Source organism: Oryza glaberrima, chromosome 2, assembly GCF_000147395.1.
Source record: "Oryza glaberrima chromosome 2, OglaRS2, whole genome shotgun sequence".
Classification (NCBI taxonomy): Eukaryota; Viridiplantae; Streptophyta; class Magnoliopsida; order Poales; family Poaceae; genus Oryza; species Oryza glaberrima.
In genome coordinates this window covers 31,205,080-31,222,774 of record NC_068327.1, presented here as the reverse complement: position 1 = coordinate 31,222,774, position 17,695 = coordinate 31,205,080, and the positions used below count along the sequence as shown (strand labels likewise).

At 48.3% G+C, this 17,695-nt stretch overlaps 1 protein-coding gene and 2 pseudogenes across 1 annotated transcript; all 3 read right to left on the bottom strand.

The window, feature by feature from the left end:
- Positions 1-367: 367 nt before the first annotated feature.
- Positions 368-3,899, bottom strand: LOC127762194 (mitogen-activated protein kinase kinase kinase 9-like; annotated as a pseudogene).
- Positions 3,900-8,632: 4,733 nt separating this feature from the next.
- LOC127762658 (uncharacterized) lies at positions 8,633-10,595 on the bottom strand (annotated as a pseudogene).
- A 4,893-nt stretch (positions 10,596-15,488) lies between these two features.
- LOC127762657 (uncharacterized) lies at positions 15,489-17,179 on the bottom strand. Its single transcript, XM_052287130.1, has 2 exons — positions 16,578-17,179; positions 15,489-15,492 (listed from the first exon to the last, which is right to left on the bottom strand). Exons 1-2 carry the CDS (start codon positions 17,177-17,179, stop codon positions 15,489-15,491), a joined length of 606 nt encoding a protein of 201 aa, XP_052143090.1.
- Positions 17,180-17,695: the final 516 nt, after the last annotated feature.

Genomic DNA, 17,695 nt, shown 5'->3' with positions numbered 1-17,695 from the left:
CGCGTTGCGGATGAGGGCCTTTTATAACGGCGTGGAGCCGACTACCCTCCCCGTACCCCGAGAGCGACCCGAGCGGCGATCGAGACGGCGTCATCGGTAACTGGCTAACTGCTCCCGTTACGACCAACCGCTATCTCCGAGTACCAAGTCGTGGGAATTGCGGAATTGGCTTTGCTTGTAAGATTCAGAGTGTGTGGCTGTTTGGTTTCGTCACCGGGAACGTCAGCACCGTCGGTTCAGACTTCAGACTCAGACATGCAGACGCGGAGTAGCAAGTCGTCGTAAGTCTGAACCATAAAATACATGATTGGTTGATTGCTCTCCCAACTAATGGTCAAAGTCGCAAAGTTGGATAGTGGGATATTTTTATAAGGAACAGATGTCGTACAAACAAGTACTCGTGAAATTAGCCATAGGACTATGAATTTCCAACCACAAGCATTCTGACTTTCTGACCCTGAACTTACAGGAAGGAAACAAGGAGCTACTGAATGTTCTTCGCCTAGCAATGTTAAGCAAACATGCAGCATACTAGTCTGGTTCTGGAACAGCCACAAAGGGATGATTCAGCAGTTCATCTGCAGAAGGCCGATCATCAGGATTCACCTGCAAGCATTTGTGGATGAAATCGCGTGACACCGGCGATATGGAGCCTGGAACTGGAGGAAGTTGACCACGGCCAATTTGGTAGAAGACTGATACCTGATAGAACTGAATCAGTATCGAATTTGAAGAGACTGTAAGAAGTCTAAATGAGTACTGTAGGATTTACTGACCCAGTTATCATCAGGATAAGGAATTCTTTGGGTAAGCATCTCCAAGACAGTGCATCCAAGGCTCCAAATATCAGCAGAATACCCATACGGATTGCCACGAACAACCTGATCATCATCAGATATTCAGATAACCAATATAGATTCTGCTGGTCCGGAAAGTTGGACGACTATCGTAAAGTAAAAGTGCAATAAATTCTTCAGAGTTACGTTTATCTAGATACTTCATACTAATATGTCTAAGAGCGTTGCTCCCATCCAGCAACTTGTACCAGCAGGTACTGGTACCGGCAGGTACAGAGATAAATCCATCCGTCCATGTTAGAAGGGTACGATCGGTACGATCGGGAAACAGAGAAAGGAGTTGCACCCTCGCTTTCTCTTTTTAGCTCTTTCTCTGTTTCCTCCTTCCGTGTGGCGCTGCTTTCTCATCTAATCTCCTTTTTTTCCTCCCTCCGAGCGCAGCCCCACCCGTGCGAAGCCCACCTGAGCCGCGCGCATGCTCGCCCCGCATCCATGCCCCCGCCTGTGCGCTCGCTTGCTCGCCCCGCATCTGCCATCCGCGGCGGCGGAACCAGCGAGCTCCTTCACCAGCAGCTTCATTGACGCCCTTACTCGAATTGCAGTAATCAGTAAATGATATGGGAGGGTATTGGCCATTTGAACATTCACAAAGAACAAGCAACGGTTGAGCTCATCAAAACATCCAATAAATCGTACAATACAAATCCTATAAGCAATGAAGAAGAAGAGCATATGTAGCCCAGAAAATGAAAGTATCTACTGCTGCAACCAACCGAACCTAATGATTTAGATCGGATGAAAAGAAATCGATGCATACACTGCCACATCGCTTGCTAAGACGACTCCATGACCATCTCGCCGCTGCAGCCGCCACAACGCCGGCTCCGACGACCACCTCATCACCACGGCCGGCACCATCGCGCCCGTCGCCACCTCGCAGCCAAGGCTGCCCACACACCAGCTGTCGCCGCTACCTCGTGACCGCGGCCACCACCAGGCCACCGCCGCGCCCGCCACCAGCAGCACCAGGCCACTGCCGCGCCCGCCACCACTGCGCCCAACACAACCTTGCCGCAACGAACCACCTGCCGCCACCGCCGCCTCAAACGGATCAGATGCCGCAGCCTCAAACGGATCAGCCGCCACCACGCCACCTCCTCCCACGAAGCAAGTCGTCACCGACGAAGCAACTCGCCGCCGCCACGCTGCCTCCTCCCACAAAGCAAGTCGCCGCCGCCGACGAAGCACGAAGCAACTCGCCGCTGCCTCCCCTGGACACTCCTACGCGAAAAAACAAATTTACCCTTCCACCACTCGAAATTTTTTGGTACCTCCTCATGGGCAAATTTGTACCTGGAGGTACCACTTATTTTCCACCGTCCGATTTCGCTGATTAAATGGCTGGGATTTGGTACCGGACAGTCCCGATGGTACCTGCTGGATGGGAGCAAAACTCTATGTCTAAATACTACTAAGTCAAACAATTACCTCTGGAGCCATCCAATATACACTTCCGGTACAAGATCTTTTCTGCTTCCAGACTTTTATCTGGCATTACATCAATTAAAAGGGTTGAGAATTCACATCGTCAATATCAAACAAAATCATTTCATAATCTGTCAGTCAAACCAGGGGAAAAAAGGACACTGAAACCAAAAATGAAGTAACCTCCTTTGCCAGTCCAAAATCTCCAACCTTCACTGCTCCATTTTTATCAACCAAAATATTTGCACACTTAATATCTCTGCATTGAAAAGGGAAGGACAGTGCAGATTTACCATAATATGACAAAGAAGTACTTCACTCATTTAGTCATTTGATCGAGAGTTGTACATCTGTACTTAACTTGATCACTACTATAACAAGTACATTTTCAAATGACCGGGCCAGCAGCAAGAATTTTTTTGTGGAGATAATGTGTTATCACCTATGCATTACATTATGATGATGCAGATAAGCCAATCCATTGAGGATCTGTCTTGTATAAGATGATATAGTTGATTCCTCCAGCTGTTGCTTCTCATATACAGATACCAAAGAACCTTCACTCACAAATTCAAGGAAAATACATAGCACGGTTTCTCCCTGCAAGCAAATCCAAACAGGGATAGTAAGCTCAAACCGAAGAAAAATAACCTAAAATGAAGGTGTTTGGGAGGCAACAGTTTGCAGAGGCGATCAGCAACATAATGAAGACACTTGTTCAACTAGCATATGAGAACTGGCATACCTTTTTGGCACCAAAATACTGCACTATGTTCTTGTTCTCCAACCGACTAAGAAGCAAGATTTCCTGAAATGTTGTTACTAATACTGAATTAGCTTATACTTGGAATCATTTAGAATTGGAGAACATCAATACTCTGAAATTTTACCCCTGACAAAAATTGCAATTTGCTTAATTAAACACTTACAAGATAATTTTTCACCTAATTAATTGATAAGAGATAAAACTACCTGCTTTAGCTGACATGCGGTTTGCTTCGTATAGCTTTCGGGACCAATCAACGAAGCCTCTTTGACAGCAAATACAAACCCATCCCTGACAAGGCAATAATACGAAGAAGCATTGAGAAATACAGAGATAACTCATCCGAAATTGCCGGTCTGCTGAAAGAATAGAACACACAACCAGACACGAAGTACAATGAAGCATTGCATCGAACAGTTCATGAACAAGGCAAACGGTAAATCGCAAGCGGACTTACTCAGCCACCGCTTTGTACACCCTGCCGGACGATCCGGCCCCGATAAGATCCAGCTTACTCCAATTCAAGATGCTCCTCCTGATCACCATAGCCGCGTGGACAGAGACCGCAGACGAGCTCGAAGTCGACGCCTCCTCCACCACCAATGCGGCCGCCTCGGCTCCACCTGCCTCTGCATGATCTCCGACCTCATCTTCCACAACCCTTTCCTCCAGAACGGATTCCTCCGTCGAATACCAGAAGGCGGGTTGGTCCGACTCCGACGGCGGCGAGAGCTGTGACGCCGGCCGGGCCACGTACGCCGACTGCCGGATGGCATTGCGGCGGCTCAACCTCGGTGGCCGGCGGGATCGTTGCGACGGCTGCATTATCTGTGTTCGGGCTGACTGGATGATTTGTTGCTTGCTGGTGTTCGACAAAAAGAATTGTTGCTTGTTGACTTGGCATTAATCGTTGGGAGATGGAGTACTCTACTTCGTGGCGCGCGGGGAGCAAACAGCGTGGAGGAATGGGTGTACGGCTGTACGCGTCACGGGCGGGCGGGACGCATCCCCGCGAGAATTTAATATTCAGAGTATCGTTCAGATCCAATTATCGGCCCATGTACGGCCTATTTTATATAGGCTAAATCCAGGCCCATTTCATGGACGGCCGCTAAACTAGTTTAAACTGAGTAAAGTTATGGCCCATGCACACGGATATAAGACGATTTCAGTCTAATATAAAGTTTTTACTACAATTTTGATAAATTGCATGTTTCCTTATATAGTGGTAGTAACTTTGGTACGGGAGTATCTAAAAAAATGTCTCAATTCTTTTAATGAAAAACTTTCACATATAACAATAGTAGTATATAATTGAGACACAATTACATTGTAACTGTACTGTAATTACATGGTAACTACGATATAGTAACTTATATAAAACTTGTATTCAAGTATGGTTTGATTAGTTAGCATCATGTTCTTACGCGTGATATGTGTAAAAAATTATTTCTAGCAAAAAAAAATTCTTTCATGCGTAAATCTCGAGGTAATCCAATGGTTAAAAATCTAATAGTTTTGCAGGCAAAAAAAAAAACTTACGGAAGTTTTCGAACAAATAGGTGCACTGCCTACCAGAGGGCACGATTACTGTCCTTTACGACAAAGCTTCAGCTCTGGATTCTCATCCTGTGAATAGTGGATTTAAAGCCAAACCAAACGTTACTAAATTACAATTCTTTTGAGATTATAGCTAGTGTAATGCCCCGTTTTTTACGTGGCGTTCAAAACTGATGAAATACCTATCCGTGAAAATCTCATATTCTGAGTGCTCTATTTATCTCCTTTCCTTCAAAACCAAAATTGACTCCTCAAAATTACCGTTTCGAAATAGACTCGGAGTTTAAATTTGCTCGTTTGAACCTCCCTCCTTAAGTCTATCAGTAAATCCTTTCAACTATTCAAATCCAATCCTCGTTTCAAGTAATCTTACAACTCCAAAATATTTAAGTCCCACCGTGTTTCCCTTCCTTGAGTAGTCCCTACATTCAAATATCAAACTTGAATCAAATCTCCGTAACGTCCAATTTCAAATCCAAATCAAATCACCCTCAAACTTCATCCAAATAAATCCCTCTCATGCCTATTTCTCCAATCAGGCCGCTTTCTCCCTTCTTTATCTAAGCGGGACAGCCCAGCAGATCCCTCTCCCTTACGCTCGCGTGCCGAAGCTCCGGTCTGCCCGAGCCCGACTTGCCACGGCTGCTCATCACGTGCTGCCGCGCACGTGCAGGAGAGTAGGCAACCTCGCTCGCTCGCCAGCGCGGCCAGCCATGCCGCCTCGCCGTTTCCCGCCCTCGCGTGCGAGTCACCGCTCTGGCCGCCGCCTGCAGCGGCAACCGCCTTGCCTCCGCTCGCCGCCAGGCGCCAAGCTACCATGCCTGCCTTTACCGTCACAGCTGGCGTCTCACCATGGCCCCGCCGCTAGTGTCCAAGGCGTCGACGCCGGTCAGTCCGCCTCGCCAGTCGCACCACCAGAAGCAGTCAAGCAGAGGGAGGCCTCGCTTTTTCGCCTTGCGCTTTTCCTTTTTCCTCCTTGCCTCTACCTTGTCCTTTAGCTCGGGGAGACGCAGAGGCAGGCACGCCGATGATGTCGCCGCTCTGACGCGCTCGCCCCACCTTGACCACGCCAACTCTGTTAGAATAGGTGTCGAATATACTAGTCCTATTTGGTTACAGTTAGACTTGGAGTTGTAATAGGTGTTAGGGGTGGAGTTAGAGTCGGACTCTGTAACCCGGCAACTCTCTTAAATAGAGAGGGGAGCACCACGATGTAACCATGACGACTACAATGTAGCGTAGACACGCAGGTAGAGGATGGCGGCGTGGCCATGGACTCGTAGCGGCTAGGTGCTATGTTGGTTGGGGAGGAGCGCCCATAATCAGAGCCCCGGGGATGTAGGCTTCGGCTGAACCTCGTTAACAAATATCATGTGTTCCTGTGTCGTCATCTGGCATGTCTTGGGCGATCAACGACTGAAGCGATCGGGAAGGTTAGTCGTCGTTCCGCTATATCGACTAAATTTTATAACAAGTGGTATCAGAGCCCAAGGTTTGAAACCCGGAATAATTTCCATGGGTCACATGGTGGAGAGGCCAGGTAAGAAGTCTTCGGGGTCACATGGGTTGATGTGACGGGGGAGATTGTTGGGCCTGAGGCCAGGTAACAAGTCTTCGGGGTCACATGGGTTGATGTGACGGGGGAGATTATTGGGCCCGATGTGTGACGGGGGAGATTGTTGGGTTTAGTCCCACATCGGTAATTGATGGTGGGGGAGCACGACTTAAAAGGTGGGGGCGGTCATCACCCATCAGACTAGTCTTTTGGGTTGTGTAGGCCCAGGACCTAAAGTTGCTCAACTTTAGGTCCTGGGCCTACACAACCCATCGAGCAGAAGGTTTCAGTATTGGATCGAGAAGACATGTGGAGGAGGAAACACGAGGTGAGGATCGTGCATCGACAGGAGATCGTCAGTCGTGGCGATGAGATCGATGGCGACAACGAGGACGTTGCGGAGGCGACGACCTCACTCGCGATCAGACCGACGATGGCGGAGCGTGACCGGAAGACGAGGCCGAGCGTGGCCGAAGGCGTTCGGAGAGATCGGAGGGGTAGCGCCATGGACAGTGCGCTCGACGCACGCGGCGATCGCGGATCCGCGGCGGCAGGGAGGCTAGTGATGGAAGGGCGAAGCCGGTGAGCGTGGCGCGGCGCGGCGGACGTGCATGGCCGATGACGACGGGGTCGTAGACGGTGAAAACGAGGGCTGCGACTGCGGTGCGTGCGGAGGCACGGACGAACAGTACGGATGATGTTCTTTGCGTACAACTTGAACGGAGTCGAGCAAATCGCATGGATCGGAGAAGACGCTTTCATGCGGCACGATTTGTATACAATCATCATGGCTGCATACATTAAAATATAGGATGGCTAGTGCATGGTGGTCGTCAGGCATATGCACAAGCTGCATGTTACAGTGCTGAGATTAAGGCCCTGTTTTTTTCAGCTTAGGATTATTATAATCCAACTTATTGAGTCAGATTATCATAAGCTGGATTATTATAAGCTAGAGCAAAATAAGCTGTGAGCTGTTTCTTTCTCTAGATTATTGGAAACCTGGATTATTGAGTTTGCATGGCTAAAGTCTAGAATGCCCTCAACTATTTTTTTGGATGCCTTTGTCATCATTCGGTGACTTTATACAACAGATATAAATTTGATGTAGATAAATAAAAATTTGACAAATATTTATAATTATACATTCATGAATATTTCTTCCACATATATATTAGACTTAAAACCAAATTATTATCTCCTAGCAAATAAAGCATCAGCAATACTATCACGGAAGGCATTTGCGTCCCCATCTTCGTCTCCCATGTGACTGGCATTCCCTTGAGATGAAGGCATCGGCATGTAGTTTTCATCATTATCACACAGATCAAACTCTTCATCATTCAATTTGCTATCTCGAATAAAATTATGCAGCACCATGCAAGCATGTATTATTTTTGTTTGCTTGAGCATTGGATAACTTGGTAAGTCCAATAGAATTCTCCATTTCATTTTTAAAACACCAAAAGAGCGCTCAATCACATTACGAAGCGATGAATGCAAGTGGTTGAACACCTCCTTCTTGCCACTAGGACGTGGACCCTCTTGAAATTCCGGTAAATGGTATTTGGTCCCTTTATATGGAGATAGATATCCTAGTCAATTTGGATAGCCCGAGTCAACAAGGTAAAATTTCCCTGTTAGCATAAACATAAACCATGAGACATTATTTTATAATTGATGCTAGTTCGACGAGACTATTAAACGGATAAGAGAAGTTACCAGGTGGTGGATGAGGGAAGATAACGGCATATTTGCGCAAAGCATCATTGAACACCCTCATATCATGTGCCGATCCAGGCCACCCCGCAACAATTAATGCAAACCTCATGTCAAAGTCACAAATGGCCAAGACATTTTGCGTCGGATATTTATTTCTACCCACATGTTGAACCACCTTTGATGCGGGCACAACTATTGGTATATGTATCCCATCTATTGCACCTATGCAATTGTTGAAATGGGGCTCAAAACCGATCATCAAGTAGTCTTGGGTGAATAGTTGTGAAGTTTGGGTCTCTAGGTTTGACAAGATCTTTTGAAAGGAGATAGATACTCTGCAGCACTTCATTGAATTTTCTACTAATTGTTCCTTTTGACCTCTCAAATCGGTTCTTAACTTGAACAAATGATTGTGGAGCCCTAATGGTCCACAAAAACATTTCTAAAGCTTCAACTGAATCCATCTTACTAATTGACTTCAGACCATAAGATGAGACCAACAAACTATGTAACCTCTCAAAGAGTGGCCTACTCACTCTAAACATGTCATAACAATCTTGTGGAACTTCAAGGTTTCTCATAACCCAAGCATGACCCGCTAAATTAGCTTTTCTATACTTGGACTTGTTCAAATAATTTTCAGCATAGAACATACCAAATGATGTCAACACCGGTCCAAATTTTCTCATCATATCTAGTTGTCTGCTAGCAACAATAATAGTTTCATCCTCCTCCTCATCGTCATCATCACTTCCATACATGCCCATCTACAAACAATGCAACAAATGATATCACCTCAATAGTCACAGAAAGACCATGTTGATGGATCACTAAACAGTAGTTCATCCAATCAAAATTAAGGCGCCATATCACATGGCCAGGCAGTACATAAGTTCATGTGAATAAATAAGTAGCAATCTTGCTAATACATATTGTCTGACAAAGTAAAAACAGAGATAACTAGTTCATGCATATAAATAATTAGCAGTTTTCTACTGCTGCCCTTCCTTCTCGCACCATCTCTGCAACCAAGAGAGCCTTCCCGCCTTGGTGGTAAGAGTCTTGAACATATCACGATGTTCAGCTTTCACAAATAATCTTGTAGCCATGAAATGCTCCGCACTTCCTTCTGCTGCCCCACAATCCACCACCAAATACGTCACCTCCTTAATGGAATTGAACCTAAATTCACCTTGCATCACCTTGTTGGCAATATCACAATTGGTATCCATAGTGGTTTGAATACTCCTCATTATCCTAACCATGGGGTTCTTAACCTTCTTGTATGGACTAGTGGCGGTGCTGGAAGACCCTCGCTTCACTGGTTTTTTACCCAATGAGCAATCTACTGGTGTGTCGCCGAGGTCTTGTACATCACCACTTGCATCATCCCCTCCAGCATTTTCTCCAGGTGCACAAGCAGAAGAACCATCAACAGCAACAGTACCAAACATTTCATCCAACAATTCTAAACATTCTGGTGGTCCATGTTGTAGCTTCTTCCATTCAGAATGTCCCTAAAAATAAAACATCAAATCTTCAATTATTGCAAGCGCTTAAAATATTTTCATGAAAATCATGTACATGAGACATGAATTATTACCTTGGTGACTTTTTTCTAGTACTCAACAGGTGCAGCAACTGTTCCTTTTGCATGATCCCATCCAAGCCCTGTGTCGTTAAGGAGACCAAGCCAAAAGCTGTACATGGATTTCAGCACATCCCACCGGTTCTTCAGTTGTGTCTTATTGTGTCTTAGCCCTGTCTTTTGGAAGTACTTTTCGGCTATGATCTGGTACCCTCTAGTAGTCATTATCCCGATAGGCCTATTACCGTCTTCAATTTGTTGTACGCATAGTTCACAAAATATCCTATTGTGTGTGCTAGACCAATCTGCTTTATCAAGCTCCTCCTTCTATTTGATAAATCAAACACATCAAGGTTCAGATTTACATGTTGTTTTACACCACTAGTGTTTATATATTCACAAGTATTTCTATATTAGAAATGGTAAATACATGACCAATTAGCATAGACACATACACATTAATTTTTCATATGTAGTACACATACACGTTAAATTCAATTAGATTCAACCTAATCCTTGCAGTAGATAAATGCGTTAAACCTTAATTTTTGAAGTAGAGAAATGAAGTAGACGTACCATTCCATGAGGCGCCCTGTCCATTGTTTCTTCTGTGAAGTCATTGTCTGCACCAACTGCTCCCTCGGCGTCGCCGGCAACAGTTGCACTGTTGGATGGCCTTAGTGGCTTGTATGGCGCCTTGTTTCCTCGGCCACCACGTGCGGAAGGTTGTGTGGCCGATCTCTTACCACATCCAGGTCCACCACCATGCCCGCCACACCGTCCACGGCCTCTGCCGGGGGGAGACACATCTGCCACTGCCTGGAACACAGTGGCGCCGCGGTGCCCGGCACCGGCGCCATGGAAGACGGGTGATCCGCCAGAACTGCCGGCGCCATGGGGGGCGGGCGAGACATGGTGGCCGTGGACGCCGGGCGAGCCATGAAGATCGCCTATATGTCCATCTTCGCCGACGCCGTCGCCCCAAAATCCATCAGAGAAGCTGCCGGAGCCATGTAGGCCAGAGACGCCATGGTTGCCTCCTGATTGGGATCGCTTATTCACCACATCATCACGGTATCAAAATGCTTTCGAGAGGGAGTCCTCACCATCTGCAGGATCCATCTCCGTCGGAATGGGCTATGGACCTCGCTGCCGCACGCAGCACATCCCCGAGTTCGCTGCTGCCACGCGCCGGACGCCCTCTGCTCGCCTAGGCCGATGCCGTCGCACAGCCCCCTCGCCTGCCGATCTTCTCGGTGGAAGAAGAGAAAGTGGAGGGGAAAGGGGATCTCGCGACTCCCGCGCAGGATACGAAGCGGTCACACGGTCAACGAAAAAAAGAAACGAAGCGGTACGCGGTGGCAATTCAGGTAGATAATTAGAATTAATCAGGGGCAGTGGATCTTTTGCCATCTAATAATCCAGAAAAAGCTCCCTTTGGTGAGCTTATTGGATTACAATAACCCATAATCTAGATTATAATAAGCTGTAAAAATAATCTTCCTGTTTCTTTCAGCTTACTTCTAATAAGCTGGATTATAATAAATCCTAAGCGGAAAGAAACAGGCCCTAATGCATGGGAGGCTAGATGCAAGCAGGTGCATAATTTGTGTATGAGCGTGGTGCGGCAGGCTATTTGCTGAGAGGAAGTTGGATGTGAGGAAAACACAACAGAGGTCTAGGCGGACACGGTGGCTGAGTTGTATCTTTTTCTGTGGCCATTAGAGTCAAGTTGTGCAATCGGATTGCATAAGTCCATCAGAGTCAGACTCGGTTGTTTGGAATTCAGTTTGACTGGGACTTTCTTGGGCAATGGTAAAAGCTGGCTTGGGAAGATTCGATTGGCACAAAATTGGCAGAAATTGGCGCAAAATAGTGACTTGGCGAGAAGGCTCCTTGGGAACTCTGTAGAGATAGTCTCACGGTGACGAGGTTGCTCAGCAAGGTGGCGAGGTATGGCTCAGGAACAAGGAGTACGCGAGAGTGTTGGCCGGACCGAACCAGAAGCAGGACGGAGGTAGACCGGCCATGTAGCAGATTGGTTGGATCGGTGCGGCAGTGGCAAACGGGTGGTTTGCTATGCGAGAAGTCCTGGGCAACAGCGGGTCAAATATCGTTGATGGGGTCAACGATACTGTTTGGCAGTACAGGATATATCCAAAATATGCGGGTCGGCATGATGGGATATATGGAAATCTGCGTCACTGAAGGAGTAAGAGCGAAGGCTATCATGGTAATTCTTCAAGTGATTCGAGGCGATGGTGAATTTTCTCAAAATATCATGGATTCAGTCTACAGATGCAAGAAGCGTGGATGTTGGATTTGTTAGCTTGGTTCATAAGACAACAAGGAAGAAAGGGTTCAGTTCTTCATGCCTGGTGAGTTTGATTTGTCTATTTAGTGATGACATTGGTTATCTGGCCATGGATTAGATTGAATCAAATCAAAGACGGAATGTGGAGGTGAACATGGTCTTTGGGGAGTCTATGATGGGACAGCTAGGAAGGAATCCAATTTCGCTTGGCAAGACGACCGTGATGATAGATGAGAAGGCGGAGCGCTGTTGCAGGTGGAGTCAAGAGGAAGAAATTACAGGGATAGTGGAGTCTCTTGAAGGCGGTGAGTCTGGTGTAGGCTCGTCGGGCGGTTCGTGGTGAAGCTGCAAAAGGAAATAATCCAAGTCTGGAGGACAGGTGGATCGGCATGGTGATTCTACTACTTCTAGGTGACGTATATTTGCCAAGGTGGAGTTTGTTAGAATATGTGTCGAATATACTAGTCCTATTTGGTTACAGTTGGACTTAGAGTTGTAATAGGTGTTAGGGGTGGAGTTAGAGTCGGACTCTGTAACCCAGCAACTCTCTTAAATAGAGTGGGGGGCACCACGATGTAACCATGACGACTACAATGTAGCGTAGACACGCAGGGAGAGGATGGCAGCGTGGCCATGGACTCGTAGCGGCTAGGTGCTATGTTGGTTGGGGAGGAGCACCCATAATTAGAGCCCCGGGGATGTAGGCTTCGGCTGAACCTCGTTAACAAATATCGTGTGTTCCTGTGTCGTCATCTGGCAAGTCTTGGGCGATCAACGACTGAAACGATCGGGAAGGTTAGTCGTCGTTCCGCTATATCGACTAACTTTTATAACAAGCTCGGCACACACCGCTGGCTCGGCCTCCTCCAGACCGATAGCTCTATGAACTATGAAAGCCACCCCAGGGCTCTCTTTCTCCCCCCTAGCTTCCACTCCTTCACCATCCCTAGAGCTCGCCGATCGCTTCCACCACTCCGCTCTCGTCCACCACGTGGCTCGCCCGAGGTGCCGGTGCGTTCCTGGCGACTGGGGCGAGGTCGTCTTCCCTTACCCCGACCTTAATTGGTTTGCGCCGAGGCCGGAAGATTACTTCCGCTCCGCTGGCATTTCTTCACTACGCGCCCTTCGTCTCGGTAGTCTCCCAATCCTTTTTCCCTAGCTCATACACCTTCCAAAGGCTGCTAGCTAGCTAGCTTACCGCTGTGTCTTGTTGCTCGCCATATTTCCCCACACTCGTGTTCACCTGGTTACGCCGCTAATTCGCCGTTGGCCACCTAGATGCGCCACGCCATGCCATGAGGATGCTTGAAATGGTATCATGAACCCTAGAGGATGCCCTAGCCGCGAGCCCGTGACGAATCGGTCTTGCGTTTGCTCCGGTGAAACTTTCCCCTTTGGCTTGCCGGCGGGATGCGCCGCCGCCGACCACGGGTTCAATTCATTCTGGGCTGCTGGGTGTGCACGCGAACCGGAACGTCGACCATTGTAGTTGTATACATTTAACAAACTATACTTCTAGAAAGTCCCTTATGGAAAAAAAAAACATTAGCTTCTCTTAAAGAAGAGTTTCTCTTATAGTAACAATTCTAGTTGTAAATGAGATTTTACATGTAGTACTATTCCATATATAATTTTTTTTGGAGACACCAAGAAATAGAAAAATACACACATTAATTGTCTTCACTTTATCCAAATACAACTTCACAAGCTACCTGTCACACCCTGAAGTTCTTTCCCAAGCCTAAATTGAATTTATAATCCACCAGAGAAAATATGGGTGTAAAAGCAAGAGAAAACCCTAATGAATTAATGCAAATAATAATCGGATTTGGCATGTGGAATTTTTCTTGAGTTCTACATGTCGAAATACGCTAACACGATTTTTAGTGGAATTTTCAGAGCTCTAGAAATAATTTTAACCAATTAAAATTGAGCACAAGCAATATTTAATCCCTGAAAATTCTTTTCCTTTTTTCCTTTTTCCTTTTTTTCCCCTCCTTTTCCCCAAATGGGCTGCCGGCCCATTTCCTCCTCCTCCCGCGCCCCTTCCCACATCAGGCCGGTCCACTTCCCCTTCTCCTCCCGAAGTCCAGGCCGCCTCCCCCTATCTTCCTCGGGCGCTGACAGGTGGGGCCCACCTGTCAGTCCCTTCCCCAACCTCCGGCCGCCTCCCCAAGCCGGCGACAGCCGCGCCGCGCGCGAGCTGCCCACCTTCTCCGCCTTCCCCGCGCCCCACCCCCGCACGCCCCGCCTTCCCCGCGTCCACGCCCTCACTCCCGCTCGCGCCCACGTTACGAGATGGTCGGGATTCAAATTCGAATCCCGCCTCTCTCTCTCTCTCCCCACCTCCAACTTCCCCCACTAACTCCGGCGAAATCGAGCCACTCCCGGCCGTTCCCGACCTCTCCGCCCCTATATAATTCATCCCCGCATCCTCCTCCTCATTTTCCTTTTTTCTGCCGGCCTCTCCCGAGCTCCCCATCGCTCCCGCACCGTGCTCCCACCCGCCGCCGCCTTTTTTTCATTGCTCCGGCCGCCTCTAGCCGCCGCTAGGGTCGCCGCCGCACCGCGCCGTCGCCGCCGTCGGGTTCGCGTGGCCGAGCTCCACCTCGTCCACCCCTCCTCCGTCGAATTCCGCCATCGGAGGCCGCCGTCCGCCGTGCGCCGGTGAGCCTTTCCATAGCCGCCGCCGTCGGCCACGGTTCCCGCTCACCATAGACTCCCTCTCTCCCTCTAACCTGTCTCTTTTTCTCTCTTAGGGTGTCTCGGAGCCCGTCCGCCGTTCACCGTCGTTTTCCCGGTCGTCGCCATCGCCGTTCGCCGTCATCTTCCCCCGCGCCGGCCAACTCACGGTGAGGCGCCCCTCCTCCTCTTTTCCCCTCCCTCTCCCTCCTAGCGCCGAGCCGGGTCGGGCCGCCGCTTCGGCCATGCGCCGCCGCCTTCGCGCCGCTGTCTTCTGCCGCCGGTTGCCGTCGCTGGCGACGCGCGCGCGCGCCGCCGCCCTTGCCATGGCAGGCCGGCCGGCGTCTCGCCACCCCCCCTTTTTGGAGCCACGACTGGTGGGGCCCGCCTGCCAGCCGCACCCCCTCCCGCCTTGTGCCACTGCCAGTAGGGCCCACGTGCCGGCGCCCCTCCCTCTCTCTCTCGAGCCGCTGACCTGTGGGGCCCGCATGTCGACGCCGCCTGCCCCCCCTATGACGTCAGCCCTAGGATGCTTTATTGCGCAATAATTCATTAAGGACTTTTCTTTACTAGTAAAAACACAGAGAATCTTCTAAAAATCATAACTAATTCATCCGAGCTCCGTTTAAGTCCATTCAAGTCTCAGTAAATCAAGAAAAATGTGTAGAATCCATTAAAAATGGTTTTGTTCTCTGTTTCAGTAGTCTTATAGCCTGTTTGTATTGTTTTCTTTGTATGTCGCTTAGATTCCGGCTCTCCCGACGCTCCGGTGTACTTTGAGATAGTCGTCGAGATTCCTCTAGCAGCAGAGCAAGGCAAGTCATGCTTGTCACTTGAACATGTTGATCCTATATTGCAAATGCTCTATTGTTTTTCTTCAAATACTGCATTGTTTTATAATATTACTGTGGAATGTTTACCTACTGTCATAGCCATGCTATTTTGTACCATGTTCCTTTGTTAGCTTGGGATATAACATGACTAGAGATTGGACTAGGGAGTGCTTAGCCATGCTTAGTTCAACTAGCATACAATGGGGGAAATCATATTAATGTATAGACTGTAGGTCCTTATGTTAATGATTGGATTAGTGTCACCGTTCTGGTGTTGCTTAATTAAAATATATTAAATGGTGGGCTGTGGGTGCATGATTTTAATGGTCGCGCCCATGGCAATTAAGGACCGGTTCGCGGGAAACCCTGGAAGAATTCCTCGTACTTACCACAAGCCAGCGTGGGCAACGGTTGGGCTTGTAGTGTAGCTTTCCTCTAGCCGACGCATCCAGGCAAGGGTGGGCATGATGGAGTTTGGATGGGCCCTGCGACGGCCTATGCGGCTTTCGGATTCACCTAGGCACGAGAGGGGACTGCCCGCTGCCTTGCGAGGAGTGGGGGTGAAACCTGAAGTGTGGTGTGCTTGGTTAGAGGGGGTTATACGAAGGGTCCTGTCACGGCCTCTTTCCGGTATGTCGTGGTGGCATGTCGGCGCATGGAAACATGTCGTGGGGCTGTGTCTTGTGGGTACAGTTGTACACCTCTGATCAGAGTAAAACTATTCGAATAGCCGTGCCCGCGGTTATGGGCGATCAACCAAATTCACCGTGATTAGACTCACCCTAGACTAGTCTTTTGGAATTGAATAGTATAGGTGGATGGTTGGGCCTGTTGCAACGTGGTATAGCGTTGGACAGTGGATGATTAATATTGATTAATTATTACAACTGTTTACTACTTTCAACTTCTGGTTATAAATGCCCGCTTTATGCAAATGAACCATTATAGCTATCCCTTGATAATTCCCTGCATCATACCCCTATTCCGGTATGACTTGCTGAGTATAATGGGTAGTACTCAGTCTTGCTCTATTTTCCCCAAAACCCCAAAGTTTGAGTATGCGTCAGATGGTGGCTTCTCCGAGGAGTAGGCTTTGTATGTGCCGTCGAGGATGCCTGTGGAGTGGTGTTCCCGCTGCGGTGCAAGTCAAGGCTTAGCTCTAGTTATTTTTTTATTTTCCGCTGCATTTATGTAAGACTTTTATAATGCTTGTAAGACGTGGATCTGTATGTCAACTTTGTCGTTTGTGTACCCCGGCCGGTCCTGGACGGGGATTTTAATGCACATTCTACTTGGAATTCTATTCGGGAATTTCTGGGCGTGACACTACCAAGCATAAGTCTTCTCAGATAGTAAAACAGTTGAACTAGACATGAAGACATATACACGAATAGGGCGCGTGTCATGGGTGCACCCTGCGCCGCGTGGGCCTGCTTCTTCAACAAGAGACGCCGCTCCCACTCGCGCTCTTTCACGACTCGCCGCTTCAGCTTCCTAAACCGAGCGGGCATGCGACGGTGGAAAAGCTTCTGCAGACCTGCCTCAGCGGCCTCCAACTCCTCCCGCCGCGCCGAGTACTGAGCCCACGTTAACAAGCCGTGCTGCTTGATCCACTCCTGGAGCTTCCGTCTCACCTTGGACATCGCCGAACCGAGCGCGACGAACTTGAAATACCGCGTCTTCCTGATGTACTTTTGGTTTCGCCGTGACCACACGCCGAACCGGTTGCGCACGACGATGTCGCAAGCGTGGGCGTGGGTCCCCAATCCTGCGTACATGTGCCGCTTCATCGCAAACGCCCGTCTCCCTTTGGGCACCGGTGAGCAGCGGTGGACGGGCTGTACTCCGGCTGCTTGTTTCACCTGGCCGATCTCCATGCTTAGATTGCCCTAGCTGGACCGGATGCAGACGAAATTAATAACCCCTCTCACTTCTTTCCTCCTTGCGTACTCTTTTGCTTATCCATTGCGGATGGATAACTAATTAACTAACGAGACAAAGTTGTAGTCAGTATGCACATGTAGATCAACACCGACTATCTAGATCGATGTAGGTGACTAACCGCTGTTAACTTCGATTAGGATAATTTCACACAAATTTTGACAATTTGACCTTTTCCAAAAACTAATTTTATAAATAAATCGTGGCCAAAACTTATTTAAAAAATGACGTTCAGCGGCAAATCGTATGACGCTGAATTTAGACACCCCAGCGCCAAATAGCACGACGCTGAATGCACGTTGGCACACCGACTGAGCCTCTCATCCACGGTGGCACGATATTCAGCACTAGTTGACGTGGTGCTGAGGTGTCTAAATTCAGCGCCATACGATTTGGTGCTGAACAAAAAGGTTATTTCTAAAATAAGTTTTGGCCGCGGTTTATTTGTAAAA